Source organism: Struthio camelus, chromosome 24 (assembly GCF_040807025.1).
Source record: "Struthio camelus isolate bStrCam1 chromosome 24, bStrCam1.hap1, whole genome shotgun sequence".
Lineage (NCBI taxonomy): Eukaryota > Metazoa > Chordata > Aves > Struthioniformes > Struthionidae > Struthio > Struthio camelus.
In genome coordinates, this window is record NC_090965.1 from 3,451,743 (window position 1) to 3,468,264 (window position 16,522).

Genomic DNA, 16,522 nt, shown 5'->3' on the forward strand with positions numbered 1-16,522 from the left:
GTTGGACTCATCCGAGAGGAGCTGCAGCCACCCAGGCAAAGAATAGGCTCAAACCCAGCTGTGCATCTGGGATACCTCCATCACCCTCATGGGCCAGTCCCCCCACTGCTTTTTATGTGGGCCCTTTGAAAGGAGAGCACTGCCTGGTGTGAGTGCGGGAAGATAGAGTACCTCAGTACCTAGCCTGGGGAGAGGATAGGGGGTGAGGGACTGGGCCAGGCACAGATGAGCTAAGGCATATAGTCCCCATCCAGCACAGAGTTTCAGCACCCAAAAATCCAACCCCCTCCCAGACCTGGCACCTCAGGACCCAGGTCCTTTCAGGGGAGGCCTTTAGTCACTTCCTCTGAAATTTATGTGTGCTTTTCATTACAGCAAAAGTTGTAACTAAGGGGAGGCCATGACTGTTAAAACTCAGACGTGCAGAGAATGTTCTCCCATGTTCTTTGGAAATGGCTGGATTGTGCCCAGATGGAGGTGTTTTAATGACTGTTTTGGATCCCTGGGAGCCAGTGCTGGATCAGCTTGCTGCCTCCTCCCACTCAGCTCAGGGTAATTCACCTCCTCCACAGATCAACGTTGGAGGAGTTGTTGACAGGCGGAGAGTGGCTGGTAAAACAGGTTCTCAGCAGGGAGTTGTCTCTGAAACCCTGGGAGACCTGGATGGATCAAACCCTGAGCCTGGGTCTCCATTCAAATCCTGGCTCACCAGGCAGCAAAGAGTGATTTGCTTTTGCGTGGCACTCCTGGGTAGGGCATCTTTTGCCCGGCGCTGCTAGTAGACAAATTACAGCCTTGCCTCTGTCAAGGTAGACCATGTGATGCAGCCTGGTGGTAAATGGGTTGCAGGCAGGGTAAAGGTGCACAGGGAAATAACCTTGTAGGGAGTTCTTGCTTCCTTGGGGTGCAGAGTCTCCGGGCAGTGCGGATCTCCGTGGATTTGTGAGTGAGTTGGCCTTGATGCCTGCACAAGTTTTTGGAGCTCTCTGAAACTCACCGAACGGAGGAATGTCTTTTAACAGAAAGAACTGGTCTGATCTCTCCAGGTAGGTGCTGCAGTTTAATGCTTAACCCTTTCTACTGACCAGAGGTGGGCTCCAGGCACAGCGAGCCTCGGCGAGGGAGGTGAGAGGTGTTGGGGAGGATGGGAACAAGGGGCAACTGTGGTGTCCAAGGGCGGGAGGAAGGGGTTGCTTGCAAAGGCGGAGGTGGTGCCAGCCCCACTGAGTGCTCATCGCTGCTGGATGCTGGAGTTTCTTGTGTGTGGGCAAGATCAGAGGCATCTTGTTTGATTAAGGGAAGCTGAATGCTCATGTCTACATAGGAAAACCACTGTGGAAACATGTCCTTGCCCCCTGTGCTGGATATGTTTCTGGTCTATGGGGGCTGGTGCCCCCTCTCTGGGGTAAGAGAGGCAAGCCAGGCTCTCTCTGCCTGGGTTGTGCCCCCAGGCTTGCTCTGGAGCTGGCTATGGGGTTTTGTGCTTGCTCTGTGTCCATACAGCCCTCAGCGCTGTGGGTGTATGGCTCGCCGGGGCTGCTGCACACCTGTGTGGGAAGGTTGCAGCCTCTGTCCATCTGATGCTGAGTAAGCCCTGATTCATCTGCAATAACTGAACCATCCCTGTAACCTCTTGGCATTGAGCACTCCACTTGGCCTTTTGTAAGAAGAGATTTTTTTGGGGGGGTGACAAAGCTCAGGTCAGAGTCAGGGCACATGAGGTTCCTGGGCATTGCTGACTGCTTCAGAAGTGTTAGTGGCTACCAGGAAGCCTCCATGATCTGGAGTTCATTCCCAACGTGTCGCAGACCCGGGGAAGGTAACTTTGACCTTGATTCCTGTCTGCGCATGCAGGGAATAGTGATTCAAAAGCAGCCATGTTCTTACACAAAACAAAACCAACGTCATACTTTGAGTGGACCCAGTGGCTTAGAGACTGAGTGTCCTGGCCTGGCTGCGAGACAGGATGGCCCTAAGGACCCCCAAAACTGCTGTAGTTTCAGCTTATTTATTGCTCATCTCAGTTGCTGCCATGCTAGTAAACCACCCACCACAGTCAGCTAGGAAATGGGAATTAAGTAAGACCTCACGGCACAGAGGCTGCCTCTGTGAGTTCATACCTTTGCCTTTGTCAAGACTGGCTGGGAGAAATCCAAAGAGCATCCAAAAGTCGTTCAGATCCACAATGTCCGAGCCGCACTCTAACCCTGGACTTGCCTGAATGCAGGTTGAGCAGGGTCCAGCACTCAGGTTGTTTTACAACCCAGGAAGGCAGTTTTCTGTTCTCTCATTAGATGGGACAACATTAACTAAAATAGCATAAATGTCAAACATCTGAGCACTAATAATTAACAGGGCAGGAGAAGACAAAGTAGGGGGAGACTTACAAATCTTTTTTTTATTCATCTCTTTGAAGTTAAAAAAGATAAGACAGTGAAAAATAAATCCCTCTTGGAAAAGAGGAGGGAAACATTGGCAAAACAAATACAAAGCCTGATGTGTGGATTACCTAATTATCAATAATGAGAAACTGCATGCTGATAATGCCAGGTTACATGCTGCCCCTGAAGGAGCCAAATGAATTCAAAGCAGGAAAAACTCATTCTCATTTTGGAAGAAGTTTATTCATGCAAAACAAAAAAGTAGCTGGCTCTCACATAAACCCGTGTCAATGCGCCGTACTGTCATTGTATGAGACAGGCCAATAGCACTTAGTGGAGGCACCTGTATGTGTAGATCTACATGCATATGCTAATCTGGACCGGTGGGAATTTGTATGCGGCATGATTGCTGCAGTGTGTCTTGCCAGAACATCACAGTGTGCCATGCAAGTAAAGCCATGCTGCTTTTCAAATGCAGCTAAGCCATATATGAATATTTACACGCCAAGGCCCACAGACGAAGTGGCTGTCAATAAAGCTTCAAGGAGCTGAATGTGGAGGTGTCTCCTGGCAGGGTGAGAGAAGGCTTGGAGTGCTGACAAAGCCCATTGACTCCCCTGGGCTCTGGGGCATGTCCTCAATCCAGCCTTATGCATCATGGTGTCCTTGATGCCAGACCGGGCATTGAGGATCACCCTGGAGTCCCTCTCACAGCTGAGGGCAGGGGGTCCAGTCGCTGTCAGGAAGCAAGGGCTGCTGGGGTTAATGGCAGCAAATGGGACAGAGGCTCCCTGGGAAGCAGCAGGAGGGGAAGGGCAGATAGGTGCTGAACTTTCAGCTGGGGACGTGCAACTTTCCCTCTTTGCTTTCTGTTCTGCTTTCCTTACCCTTTTGCTCTCCCCCACCTCCATAGACCAGGAAGAACAGAAGCCATGAACTGTTGCAGGAGGTAATGTGGTTTAATTTATGACCAAGATTTCATTACACAGTAACTTGTTACCATGCTGTGAGTCACTGTATCTGCAGTGACATTAATGATACCGCAGGCCCGGGCCTGCTCTGACTTTCATATTCTTAAAAGTCAAATTCAAAGTAAATCTTGAGTTTGCATGAAACTAGAGTGCCAGCTCCAGACCTAAGACACCATGATGGGTCAGATGCTGTCCAGGAAGAGCCTGCAGTCCAAGAGTTCAGAGGAGGACTCTGACCATTTGGGCTGTTCAGGGTGCTGGGAGCTATGCTGGGATCCTTGCATTTCTTTGCAGCTCACTCAGGAGTAGTGTCACAGATAAATGAGTAGCATCTGCTGTGAAAAGCTCAGTCCACTCAGTAAAAATATTGCCCAACATAGTTCATGCACCGGCAGAAAGTGTGGGTGTTTTGCCTGGAGAAAGGAAGGGAAAGCTGGTGCTTTCCAAATAACTTTTTATTTAGTTTGACTTTTTATCCTAAAAAAGTTAGTTTGCCTTGTGCAAAACAAAGTCTTTAAGGATGGTTCTTTAAAAAAGATGACCAACTCTGTCTTTTTGGTACGATTTATGATTATATAATCTGTCAATCAAAAGCATCCTTTTGGCTGGGAAGCCACATGGGGAGAGTAAGGAGAACTCTGCTGTCCCTGTTCCTAGGCAGAGCTCATTGGCAGCACTCACCCTCTTGGCCTCTGATGCTTTTGCATCTAAGGATTTTTCCACAGTAACAATTACTACCTGGCTCTTCCAGTAAGAAACCCCAGTATTTGTGCTGCTGCACCCAGAAATATTTCTGCTTCCAGCTGCCACCTCCATGTGGGATGGCCGGAGGGGTGGATGGTGGGAATCCAGTGCTGGGAAGAGAAGGGATGACAAGTGCTGAGGAAGGGTCTGTGCCCAGTCGTGCCTTGCTCCAAGCACCTCTTGTGGAGCCAGGCACTGGGTAACTGCCCCTCCTGGCTGCAAAAACACCATCCCTGAGATCTGCAGGGAGTTAAAATCTTCTGCCACTAGCAGTTACCTCTCCAGTTCCTGTGACTGAGATCCATGCAATGGCTCCACGGTCCCAGCCTTGCTGAATTACAGGATAAATATTCTTCCACAGAAGGGCTTACTTAATGTAAGGGTTCCTTTTAAATGAATGCTCCCTCTAACAGAAGAAGTTAGGAGTTGCAAGGACAAGTGCTTGTGTTGGGAAATGCCTACCTCAGCTCGGTGGAGTGAGGAAGCTTTGTGAAACCTGGCTTGCACTGACATGGTGATCTGCCCCTCTTCTTCAGCCCCATGCAGCACCACAACTCTACTGGAGCAGGGCAACCTCCCTCAATGCCTTGTCCCTTGCCTTATGGTGTGCTGCTGCTCAGGATACAACAGTCTCCTTTCTCTGCGATTGCCTGGCATCAGGACTGCAAGCTTCATGTCCAGGACACTGAACCTCACCATGATGTCATATTTTATCCCAAACAGCCTGGCCAGGCAGAGAACTCTTGAGGATGAAGAAGAGCAGCAAAGGGAGCGCCGGCGAAGACATCGGAGCTTGCTGTCCTCCACCTCAATGGACAAAGACCCCCCTAGCCCTTCAGAAGATGTCAGTCCAGCTCCCAGCAGGTGCGTGGGGTACTGTTAGCATCAGCCTTGCATGTGATGCTGCCTATATGCAGCTTGCTGCCTTGTTTTTCTTGGCCAAAGTTACTGCAGCCAATGGGAGTCTATCCTCAATGTGAGTGGGCTGAGTTGTGGAAAGACCAGGGGATCCAAGGAGGCTTTTGGGGCAGACAGACGGGCTTCACAGGTAGAATAGAAAAAGAGGGGTATGTTTCTGGTAGGCTAATGCGTGGGCCTCACATACAATCATGTCCCACAGCATGCTAATGTGAGTCAGTACTGTGGTTGAGCATAGGTGCAGTGCTGGCCATGTTGAAGAGGCAGAGTGAGCAGGTAAGAGCAGAAAAGCCACCATCTCTGCAGAACAGGTGAGCTGAGTGTCCAGTGCCTGGCTGGCTGCCCTTCTGTCTCCTCTAAACCTTGTAATGATGTTATGCAACCTGTGCTGGAGCGGGAAGGTGACCCGAGAGCTTTCCAGTTAGGCTCTCAAAGTCCCATGCTTCAGGGATCTGGGATTTAGAGGTGTCTGGAGATCAGGTTGCCCTTACACAGCCTAAAAAACTCTCTAAATTGATGCTGGAAGCATCTAATATTTAGCTGGCTTTTGCTGTCCACAGCGAGAATCATGCTCTAGAGATATTTCTGCAGACCAGATGGAGTGAGGATGTATAGGGGTTAGATGTGACTGACATGGACAAGAGGTATTCCACTTCCCTGGAGCCAGGACAGGCCAACTATTGGTGATTGCAATGTGGGGATTCAGGGGAGAAATGAATATTATTGCACCTCCTGACCAGGTCTTGGAGACTGCATAGATATAGAGCCTGTGTGGCCCTGGACAAATGAATTGTTTGCCTCGTCCCAACTTCAATGGCTATATTTGCTGCTTTCCCAAACAACATGCTGTGCTCTAGGTTGAGGCTATGGAAATGCTTAATCCTTGTAGGGAAAATAAAAAAAAAAAAAACTTTTCATCCAGATTTGTCCTTGGAGGGCCTAGCTGGGATGACAGGCATGCATGTGGTTCCAAGTCCTGGTCTCCAGGGAGTGCTGGGATGGCTTCAGCAATGTTTGTCGACCTTCCTGTCCCCTGGTGCCTTTCACCTGGATTAACCTAACCTGCAGGATAAAAGACCACCCTTCAGCACCCCAGGATGCTGAGGTCTGGTCTGTGCCTTGTTTCTGTTCTCTAGGCCTCAGGTCCTGGTGAAGGCAGTGCCTCTGGAGGAAGAGGAAGAGCAAAAGCTCTCGGAGGTGCTGAAGACCCAAGAGGGGAGGCGGACAAGGTCCCCAGTGGCAATCTCTGAAAAGCTGAGACAGAAGAAGGAACAATGGGAGCCAGGGGCCAGAGTGAGCCACGTGGAGCCAGAGTTGCAGCAGCATGCAGGGCAAGAGAGTGTCCTGGCTGGAGAACAGGGTCACGATGCAGCCAAGAGCAGAGGGACCTCATCAGAAGACCAGCGCTCAGAGACGGCCTCAGAGAGGAAGGTGCTAACAAAGGGACAGCTTGAGGACAAACAGGAACAGGGCATGGAGACACAGCAGGGGAACCAGAGGAGTGAGGTGGGGGAGCAGCAGAAGCAGGCAGTGCAGGAGCAGAGGAGCTGCAGGCTCCACGAAGTGAAGATCCTGCCTGGAGGAGGAAGCCGCAGCATGGAGAAGATAAACTCGTCGGTGACCTTGCCTCCTGGCCAGCAGGTGAGCAGGACTTGGAAAGCATCCAACACTTGCAACTCCCTACCCTGAGTGAACCCTTTCTTGCTTTCCAGCCCTAGCAAGGGGAGAGAAAGAGCTGACTCTAGTGTGAAGTCCCAGGTGCTCGAATGGGAACAGAAAGAGGGAGAGTCCAAAGTACCAGGAAGGAAAAGCTATCTGTAGGCTTTTGGGGAATGCGTGCTTGATATGGATGGCTTCATGATGTCACAGGCCAAACAACATCGCTACAGGGCAGGGGAAGGGTGTGCATTGCCAATGTGGACAGTCATAGTGTGTCTGTTCCCCCACCTCACTTGATCGGGAAGAAAGATGAGGTGGTACCAGGGACAGGGTCCCAGCGCCTACCTCCTTTCCCCCTTGCAAGTGCTATTTTGATGACCTTCTCAGGGAAGTGCCTATCAGTCTCCCTTACGGTTTGGCTGAAGAGGGGGTTGGGGTTTCGCATATCCAACTGAAATAGCAAAGGTTTGGAGGATCAGGATCTCATACGCTTGCCTCCAAACCAGTTCCTACCCTGGCTGCTCAGATCCCTGGGCCTAAATCTTCTTTGTAAACTCTGCGTGGGTGTATCACATGTCTGTTTTTTGCTTAGCATCCACCCAGGAGTTCCCCAAAGGAAGTAACACAGCTGACTCCCACCCAAGATGAACTTGCAGAAAAGTCAGATGCTCCTCCAACTCGTATCACCTATAGTAGCTCCATCAGACGAAGCAGCCCAAGAACTGTCTCTTTCCGGGTAAGAACTAAAGCAAGTAGGGGAAAGACTCTCATTATGTCAGAGAAGGATAGTGGCAGCCTTCAGCTCTTATCAGCAAGGAAGGGTTGCTTTGATCTCTAGGTGATTTTGGCAGAGCCTGTTCCCAAAAGTGAATTCACAATCCATCCTGGACCTGGGCATTGCAGCTCTGCTTCAGTCTTTCCTCTGTTTCTCCTCTTCTTGTCTGACTCACATGTCTGTAACTGTGAACAAACTCATGTTCATACACATGGTGCTGCCATGGAAGCTTGTGGGAAATACTGAGAAAATAAGGCTCTTGTTGTCCTCAGAATTCCCAAAGAGTTACAGGAACCACCATCTGCCCTCTGGCATTTCTATCTTCTCTGAGAATGCAGATAACAAAAAAAATCCATCATCCCTCCTGTTCCTTGTTACATCCCTGAGAATATCTTCAATTCTAATCAAACAAAAGGTATCTGGAATTAACTACTTGGAGAGGCTGGGAAGAGCAACAGAGCTGTTGAGATCCTCTCTTTTACGGCTTAACTGACTTTTATGGTGCTTTTCTGGGCACAAAATGTTTTCAGTCTGGACAGCTTTAATATGAGTTTTGGTGTTGGTGAAAATGGAGCTTGCCTGAAAATGGGGGACCTGACCCAGTTTCTCCCATGTTTTTCTTCTGTGATCAAGAACTGCTTCAGTATCTCCTTTTTTTGTGTCTTCCAGGTGATCTCAAGAAAAGAGAGAGAAGAAAACCCAAGTCCTCTCACAAGGAGGTCAGTGCCTCTGTTTGTATTGCTCTGGTCTTCCTGGTCAGGGATTGTCATCCCTTGTTTTCAAAGGGAGGAGGAGGGGACGGGACTGGGTACCATCCTAGTGAGTGCCCCAGAGAAGGTCTGCTGAACATTGGCCCCCGTGGTGCCTGGCTGACTGGGCAATGATGCTTGGGGTGAGAGCAGAGCACAGACCAATGTCCACCATATAGACTGCATCCATACAGGATCCCCCAGCTTGTGCCCAAGGTCTCTTGGTTAATGTAGTTTCTGATATGTGCTTGCATCTGCACTGTTAGGAGCAACTGAGTGTTGAGAGCAGTGCAGCAGCACCACAGGGTCCCATCCTTGCAGATATTTAAAACTCAACTGTACAAGGCCCAGAGCAACCTGATCTGGCTTTAGAATTGGCCATGTATTGAGCAGGAGGTTGGACCAGAGATCTCTGGAGGTTGCTTCTAGCCTAAACCTTTCTCTGATTCTGGAGTCCGGATGAAGTGATCCTCCACATCTCTGTGGCAAAGTTTGGACTTGTGGCTTAAAAACTCTTGAGGAACTGAGGGTTCAGGTCTGAATGCTGTGAGTAAGTAGGATGCTCTCTCCCACCTCAGAGTGTGTGGCAGGTGAATGAGGCTTTACTGGCTGTGTGCAAAACTCTTCTGACCTGTGTGAGACCGGAGGCTACAGCTCAGACCTGGTGGTAGTCAAGACTGGGTAAACTGGGGAGCAAAAACTATTTGGCAGGGTACAGTGTGGGTCCTAGAAAGGTGGTGAGACCCAGAGATCTCTGTCACCGGCAGGGAAGGAGCTGCCTTGGCTCCTTTAGGAAATGCACATAGGATGAGAGCCTCAGTTGGATTAGATCTCCTCCTGATAAGTTGAGTCCCCCAGGGCCATGGGTCATAGGGGGACCCCGGGGCTGTATTTAACTCTCTCCCCTCTTTTTTTTCCAGTGCAAGTCTGAGGATCCCAGGAAGCAGCACCACTATTGAGGAGAAACTGGAAAAGTACACTTCAGCTGTGCAGGTACCAAAACCCCTCCTTTACAGCCGGACTGACACGGGAGGGATGCATGAGGAGAGGCAGAGGGGTTGCCTGGAGCTGAGAGGGTAAAGAGAGAGCTGGAGGCTGAGCTGAGGCAAAGAACTTGAGCTGATGGAGCTGAGCAAAACTGCCCCAGCCAAAAAAAGGCACCTGCCTCAGGGTTTTAGGAGCAGAAGGGGGATATCCCTTGGAGAGAGTAGTGAGGATGCTGCATGGTCCTGCTCGGGAGAGCAGCAGGGCAATCCCATGAATATGTTGATGTTCAGGGAGAAGACCCCACGCTACCGCAATAGGCTCAGGGAGTGAGCGAGATGCAGGACTTTGCTTTTTGACAGGAGTACGAGACTCCCCAGGGGAGACTGCCTGGGTGCAGCACAACTCCTGCTAACACCCATCTCTCCTCCTAGCGATCGGAGGTGGTGAAATCTTCTCTGACTGTTCAGAAGAACCTCCTGCTTTCCTCAGAGGGAGTGGCCAGCAAGCGCAACTTCTTTGAGGCGAGCACTCCTCCCACCAAGGCAGAGCCCCTTGCTGTCAGGAAGGTAAGGCCAGGAGCTAGCCTGAGTGAGGACCTTCCTGCACGTTCTCGCCACAGCAGAGTCCTATGTCATGAACCACCAGCTCTTTGGGCAAATCCTCCCCTGTTTGGATACTCAATGCACTTCCTGGCAGGCTGCTGCCCAGGGCTGTCTGGATGCAGCCAGGAATGGGAGTTAGGAGCTTTTTGCACAGTGCTGGGCTCGGGCACTGCCACCAAAACTGTGTTTTGGCAGTGTGTGGGTTAGTGTCGATGCACTGGTATTTGAGAAGCTGGGATCTAGCCAAGGCATAGGCTGGTCTCTGCCTGTTGCAGCCCAGGGCACTGTCCTGGGCTACGTTTAAGCAAAGGGAGACCTGGTGCTGTAATCCTGGTTCCTCTCTGTGCCACAGGACAACCGGAAGATCCCGGGATCAGTGACATCCCGCATTAATTTGTGGATCAGCCGAACTCAGGAGCCCAGCAAGGAGGAAAAGAGCAAGGTACCAGCTTGCGCTGACATCTTGGGGTAGAGCCTTGGCACGACAGGTCCATGTATCTGGCAGCAGCGGGGACAGCCCAGACTATGGGGAAGCTGGCCTAGTTAGATTGCCCAGAGTCCTTCTCATTAAAAGTTTTGAGGGGCACTTCGCCAGGGTCTCAGCCTACTCCTTAGAGCAGGGCAGCTTCTGCCTGTTACTCAGCTGGTTCAGGTGTTGCAGGACCACCACAGGAAGATGTCAAGTCTCTGCTTGTTGCTGTGCTCTGATCCTGAGCCAGAAGCACCTGAGGCAGCTGTTCCCAGCCCTCGGTAGGATAAGGAGGGAGCATGCTGTGGTCCAGGCATCGGCTGTGTTCCTCTCCCAGAGGGTGGGGAGGGTGGCTGGGCCCAGCCCTGCCACCAGCAGGATAGATCACCCTAGTGAGAGCCCTACTCTGCTGGTGACTGGAGGACTAGTTCCAACCTGGAGGCCACCGGAGCTGAGGGAGATGAGCTGCATGCTCAGCATTTTGGTGCTGGGCTCAGCAAGACCCAGAGACTTGTGTGTGCATTGAAAGGCACTGCTGTGTAGGGGGCCTAGAACAATCTGCAAAGCCTCCGTGTGCAGATCTCAGCCCTCAAAAGTAGTGTGTCCAGCATCTCAGGGGTGCAAAGTGCTCAAATGAGAGGAGTCAGTGTCACCAGGGCTGTTCCAGACACATGGGATCTCAGCATGAGGGAGACAGTCAGGAGACCCTTTGGGCTCAAGGTAGTTTTCTGTACTTGGGGAGCTTCAGCATGGGCTCCAGCCCTCACAGCGCTGGGCAGAAGTCACCCTTTACAAGGATACTGTGTTTTTGCTGCTGGTTGTAGCACAGTGTGCTGCAGGCACCTGGATACAGATTCTGGAGGGGCAGCTTCAGCCCAGCCCTGCAACCAGTGAAGGCAAGCCCAGGCACCCCCAGTGCTGAACTGCAGAGATTAGGACTGCCCAGACGTGTCCACACCAGGCGGCTGGGCTGGCTCTGTGTCTGCTAGGAAATTGTTCACTCCTGGGGTCACTCCTGGGTAAAGTTTGAATTTCTTTTATGAGTTCTTCCTACAATAACGCCCTGCCACCATCCATCTCTATGGGTTGGAGCTGTGCTTTGATTCTGAGGAAATAGATCTACCAGGGGCGTGATCTCAAGGCTGACTGACTTTATCTGGAGCACATATGCTTCAAGGGGATGAAGAGGTCCAGAGGTCTGGTTCAGGTCAGACTAAGGCAATCCTGCACATGATGCATGCAAAAAACCACTTGTGCCACTTACAACTCTCTTACTTGCAGGACACCAGGAAAATAAACAGCCTAACAAAGCGTGATGTCTGGGTAAAGCAGCCGAGAGACTCCTCTGGGGACACCAAGGTACATGTGGAGCTGCTCTGAAAACTGGTGCATCCTTTGAGATAGGGGCACAGCCAGGACCTGCTTGTCAGTGCATAACCTGCAGGGCAGGCATGGGAGTACTGAGCTCACCCACGTACAGGAGGAAGAGGGGTTGTGTGGGATAATATGACACAGCATATCCAGAACCCCACATCTCCTGGGGGAGTCAGAAAGAGGGGGGGAACTAAAGGCAGCTGTAAGGGTGAGAAGGGGTCTGGTCTGGGAGAGGGAGGGAAATGGCATGTGCTGTAATTTAAGGAAGACCTGCCTGGCCTAGCTCTTGTTTAGGGCGTATAAGGTGCTGGTGAAAGCAGCTGCCTTTTGGGGATTCAGGCCCAGGCTCACTGGTTTTTTGGTTTCTTTTCCAGCTGTAAGAATATAAGATGATCTGGGAAAATGTCTTTTGCTCTGAAGACCAAAACCTGGCTCTACCTAATCATCCAGCAGCCCACTGCCATGAGATTCCCCTGCATGCCATGTGTGAGCTGGATCCGAGGGATGGCCGGGGTCCTCTGCTTGTGGGCTGGGAAGGAAGAAGGCTAGAAGACTATTCCTGTGCCCTCAATCTTCACTCGCTGTTTGTCTGGGAGTATCCAGGCCTTGAGCCCCCTTGCAGATGCTGAAGGCAGAGTCCTGCCTCATTTCCCCACAACACTTTGGTGTTTTGCTCCTAGCCCTCAAGTAGGCCCCATAACTGGGCTTGCAAAGGGTGAACTAGATGTCTCCCTTGCAGCTAGGCCATGATGGTAGATGAGAGGTTGCCCGGCCAGGGGAGTTATGGCTGCCTATCTGCAGACCGTGTCGATTCCTACTGCCTGTCCCTGCTCAGTGGCAGGCTCATGTCGAGTGAGGTGAGGGAGACAGGCAGATGAAACCTCCCTCCCAGGCTGTGACTGCTGGAGGGGACCCAGCAGGCAAATGCTATCTGTAACGTCACAAGTGCACTAGCTTAGTTTGGAGATGCCTCATGGAGGAAAGGTAGACCTGAGGGCCCTGGTGCTTCTCTCCAGCAGCAGTTCCACAGGAGAAGGGGGCTTGCCCTCCTTCATCCTACCCCTTTTGTTTCCTGCCCCTTACAAACAGTGACCCCTTTCGCTTAGTGCTGTGGGGAAGGTGGGATGGCCATGACCCTATTTACGAGTCCTGTCCTGGGCCCAGTCTGCTGCAGAGCCCCTGCAAACCTCATCTTCCCTCTCGTTGCTCCTTGTGAACCATTTATCCTTGGCTACACAGACCCAAAGTTACCTGATCCCTGCCTCTGTGCTCCCTGGCCTGCTGAACCCATGTGGGACACCATCCTGTGAGGTGCCCTCTTGAGATCAGCTTTAGAATACTGTGAGGAGCCCATGAGATGATGCTCAGATCCTTGTGAGAGGGCCAGGCCATGGGCTGTGGCTGTGGCTCTAACAACCACTCCAGTATCTGAATTCAGCGTGGGACTCAACTGGTTGCCCTAGATCTGATCTTGCTTGTTAGGCTTTGGAGAGGACTTGGTTTTCTCCATTCTTTTTTTTTTTCTAATAAAAATGGCTCTTTTTAAGATGCTCCTGGTCGGTGTGCTCCAGGTCTGGGAACAAGAATGGTTTGCTTCCCTTCCTCTGGCAAGAGGAAAAGGCAAAGCCCACCTGTTTTGGTCTCTGTGCTGTGCAGAACAAGCAGCAGTAGGATGTCTCTGTGGTCTGTCTGGCAAATCCAAGACAAACGTGTCCTGGGGGCTCCTGAGAAAACCAGCCTGTCTGAGCATCCAGCTTTATGTGACTCATGCCTTTGTGTTATAGCTTCTTGGGCCTATTGTGGATGCAGAGTGAGCCAGAGTTGGGAGTAAGTTGGTGGCTGGGCTCTGGCAGAGGGTCCAGACCTCCATTTGTGGGAGCACTCACTTATCAGCGTCGTCAGCCCTAAAAAGTGACAGCTGACTGGCTTGTGTCAGCCCCTTGGGCACTTGCATATCTCATTCCGGCGGGTTTAAAATAGCAAATCTCTGAGGCCGCACAATAGCTTGGGCTTATATGGGCTCCTGGGTGGGGGGTGGGGGGAAGAGGGAGCTGTGGAGGGGGCCATGGCTGTGGCTGCCAAAATAGCAGCTCACAAGTGTTGCATTCCTCGCTGGGCGCCGGTTGCATTCCTCCCGGCGCTGCCCGCCCGGGGGTGGGCTCTGGAGCCCCCTTAAAGCCTCCTGCCTCCAAAGAGGATTTCTCAGACGCCTGCCAGCTTCCGCTGGGCTCCGTGGGATCTCACCTGCACCCTGTGGGAGAGGTAAGGCGCCAGGCTGGGGAAGTGTGTCTGCTTGTGCCGAAAGATGCTCAGTCTCTGCTGTAAAAGTGCAGTCACTAAACACCTGAAAGGGATTTGGCTTGAAGTTACTGGTCCTGCCCAGCTGCTTCCGCTTGGATGACTGTCTTTCTGCCGCAAAGGCATTCCTCCAGATAAAGCATCAGGACCCTCTTCAGTGGGTTTGTATTTGCAATGTATCTGGCTCCATTAGAGTTACCCCTGGTTCATGCCAAGGTGGCTGAGAAGGATCCTGGCTGCCATGGTGCTGGGGACACCTGATAAAGGTCCCTATTCCCTGTGTCTTTGAGTGGGATGAAATGGATGTTATGATCGTGTCAGTGATCGGTGGCCAGCCTGACCCTTGGCTCCATGGCAGTTAGAAGGGTGGATTAGAGGCAGGATACTCACGTGCCTGGCCACGCGTGAAAGCAACCAGTGATGTGACCAGTGCTGGAGTGAATGCTGTGACACCTGGAGTTCAAGGTCTGGGTAGCCTGGAGGAAAGCAGGGACTGTAAACTGTAGACAATTAACTCGCCCTCTGAGGTGTGAGCAGCCAGCCCAGTGCTAGCAGAGCAGGGGATTTTGAGGAGGGGGAGGGATATTTACATTATTGAACCCACAGTTGGTAATGGAAGATTACTTGCCATCAGTAATGTTTGCTCTGTAGCTCTGCAATACCTCTGCTCAGTTCTCTTAATTCCTTCACAACAAGTTTTCAAAGCTTTAACCAAAAGATTTAGCCTGTTTCTAGATGGAAAAATAAATCTTAGAGTCACTTTCCAGTATAAGCTTTTCTCATGTATCTCCTTAATAGTCCTGTTTGTCAGCAATTGCTCTGTGGAGATCTGATGATATATGAAGGGGGATGTGAAGGGAAGTGTAGAAATGTGTTTTCACAAATGCATGTCTGTACTATGCTGGCTAGGAGGGAATCTCCACTCTTGTGCCGTGACAAGATCACATCAAGTCTTGAGTGCTTAGGATTAAGACTCAGATCTGTTACAAGGGAGGGGACACCTGGAACAATGACGGCAAATGCAGGCGGAGAACCCGAGGCAGATGAGAATGAATCCTGATGACGTTTATCTCCAGAAAGCATTGTCTGAGTCATTGTTCTGAAGTGAGATTTGACAGATCTCTGTGAGCTACACGGTGTGCAAAGGCACCAATCTTGTAATGCTTTTTTTCTGTGCTGGCTCATTCCCATTGTGAATTCAGGCAGTCAGCATCTTTAGAAAGCGATCATGAAGCCTATCCCACCCATCACGAGTAATAAATGCTGAACAGATGTAGCCAGAACCAGTTGCTCCCAGACATCCGATAAGAGGAGATGTGAAGCAGAGTTGCTCTGGGAACAGGTGGTTTAGCACATGGAAGTTATTTCTAGAACTATCTTAAACTATCCTGCTACATCTCAGCTTTGCCCAGGTTTGGCATGAATGCGAGCAGTGGCCAGACTGTGCGGAGGCTTTGGCCAATGCTCAGAAATGCTCTGCAGAGCCAACAGCTGGGAACTGATGGGAAGGTTGGCCTGCACGAAGCTGGTGGCGCAGCATCAGCGGGTAGCTGGACAGAGGTGGGATGATGAGTGGAGATCATGTTGGAGTCCACCTGAACGTGGCTGGGAAGGATACAGAGATGCTGGGAAGAGGAGCATGGCTGCACTCCTAAAAAGCATTACTAGCCCTACTGCTAAATCAGGCTGTGAGTGATTCCCACATTATCTAAATCTGGAATGATTTAACAGCTTCTGTTAAATCAGCTTCTGTTACCAACTCTGTCTCTTTTCCTGGATATTTTGCGATGCTGTTGTAAGGTTGGACCTCATCTTTAGTAAATGCCATGCCAGATCGTAGGGTCTGGAAAGAATTAAATTCTGAGTAGGTTCAGGTGCACTCTTGTTTAACACAAAGCCTAGATGGAATGGAGGAAAGAGGATTTAAGGTGACTGAGATCTTATTAAAAGCTGTAACTGTCATTTCTGTAGCATTTTGCGGCTGAGGAGTCTGCAAGGTGGTTTCCTGTCCTTGCAGAAGAGGTAGCGAAGGTGTGGGAGGAAGTCCAGTATCCTTCAGCAGCTCAGCATCAGAGCCAGGAACAGGATAAAGATGCTATCGCAGAGCCCAGATCACTCTTTCCAGAACATTTTCTGCTCTTGAAGGGCTGGACTGGGAGGTCTCTTGCTGGGATCTCATGTTGTTGCTTTTGCAGGGCTGTGAATTTAAGATAACAGGACATCCCTGCAAGTCTCTGTATCCCAACAAAGCTAAGAATAGCCAAGAAGCAAAACAAGCTGAACTTTATAATTGGGTTCTTTTCCCATGCCCTGAGCAAACACAGCACCCTGAGATCACTCTGGCAAGGGGTGCTACGTGTCCTGGACACGGCTCCTGACTAGAGTTATCAGTGTTGCACGAGGCTGTGTCTAATCTCCTGGTTTCTTATTTGAGGTGAGCTGTGATCGTGGGACAGGAGGGGAGGGAAGGGGGGCCTTATCTCAGCTGAGATACAGCAGCCCTCAGTCTGGCTGGGGACAGCTCACAGCTGGCAGTGGGAAATGCTTTGGAGAGGCACAGCATCTCTGTGTCCATGTCTCTGTTGCTGAAGGACA

At 51.0% G+C, this 16,522-nt stretch overlaps 1 protein-coding gene across 1 annotated transcript; it reads left to right on the forward strand.

The window, feature by feature from the left end:
- Positions 1–564: 564 nt before the first annotated feature.
- LAD1 (ladinin 1) lies at positions 565–13,087 on the forward strand. The gene is made up of 10 exons (XM_009667325.2): positions 565–1,046; positions 4,820–4,960; positions 6,151–6,655; positions 7,266–7,409; positions 8,118–8,167; positions 9,118–9,190; positions 9,616–9,750; positions 10,139–10,228; positions 11,537–11,614; positions 12,004–13,087. Exons 1-10 carry the CDS (start codon positions 1,009–1,011, stop codon positions 12,007–12,009), a joined length of 1,260 nt encoding a protein of 419 aa, XP_009665620.1. The 5' UTR covers positions 565–1,008; the 3' UTR covers positions 12,010–13,087.
- The last annotated feature ends 3,435 nt before the right edge of the window (positions 13,088–16,522 follow it).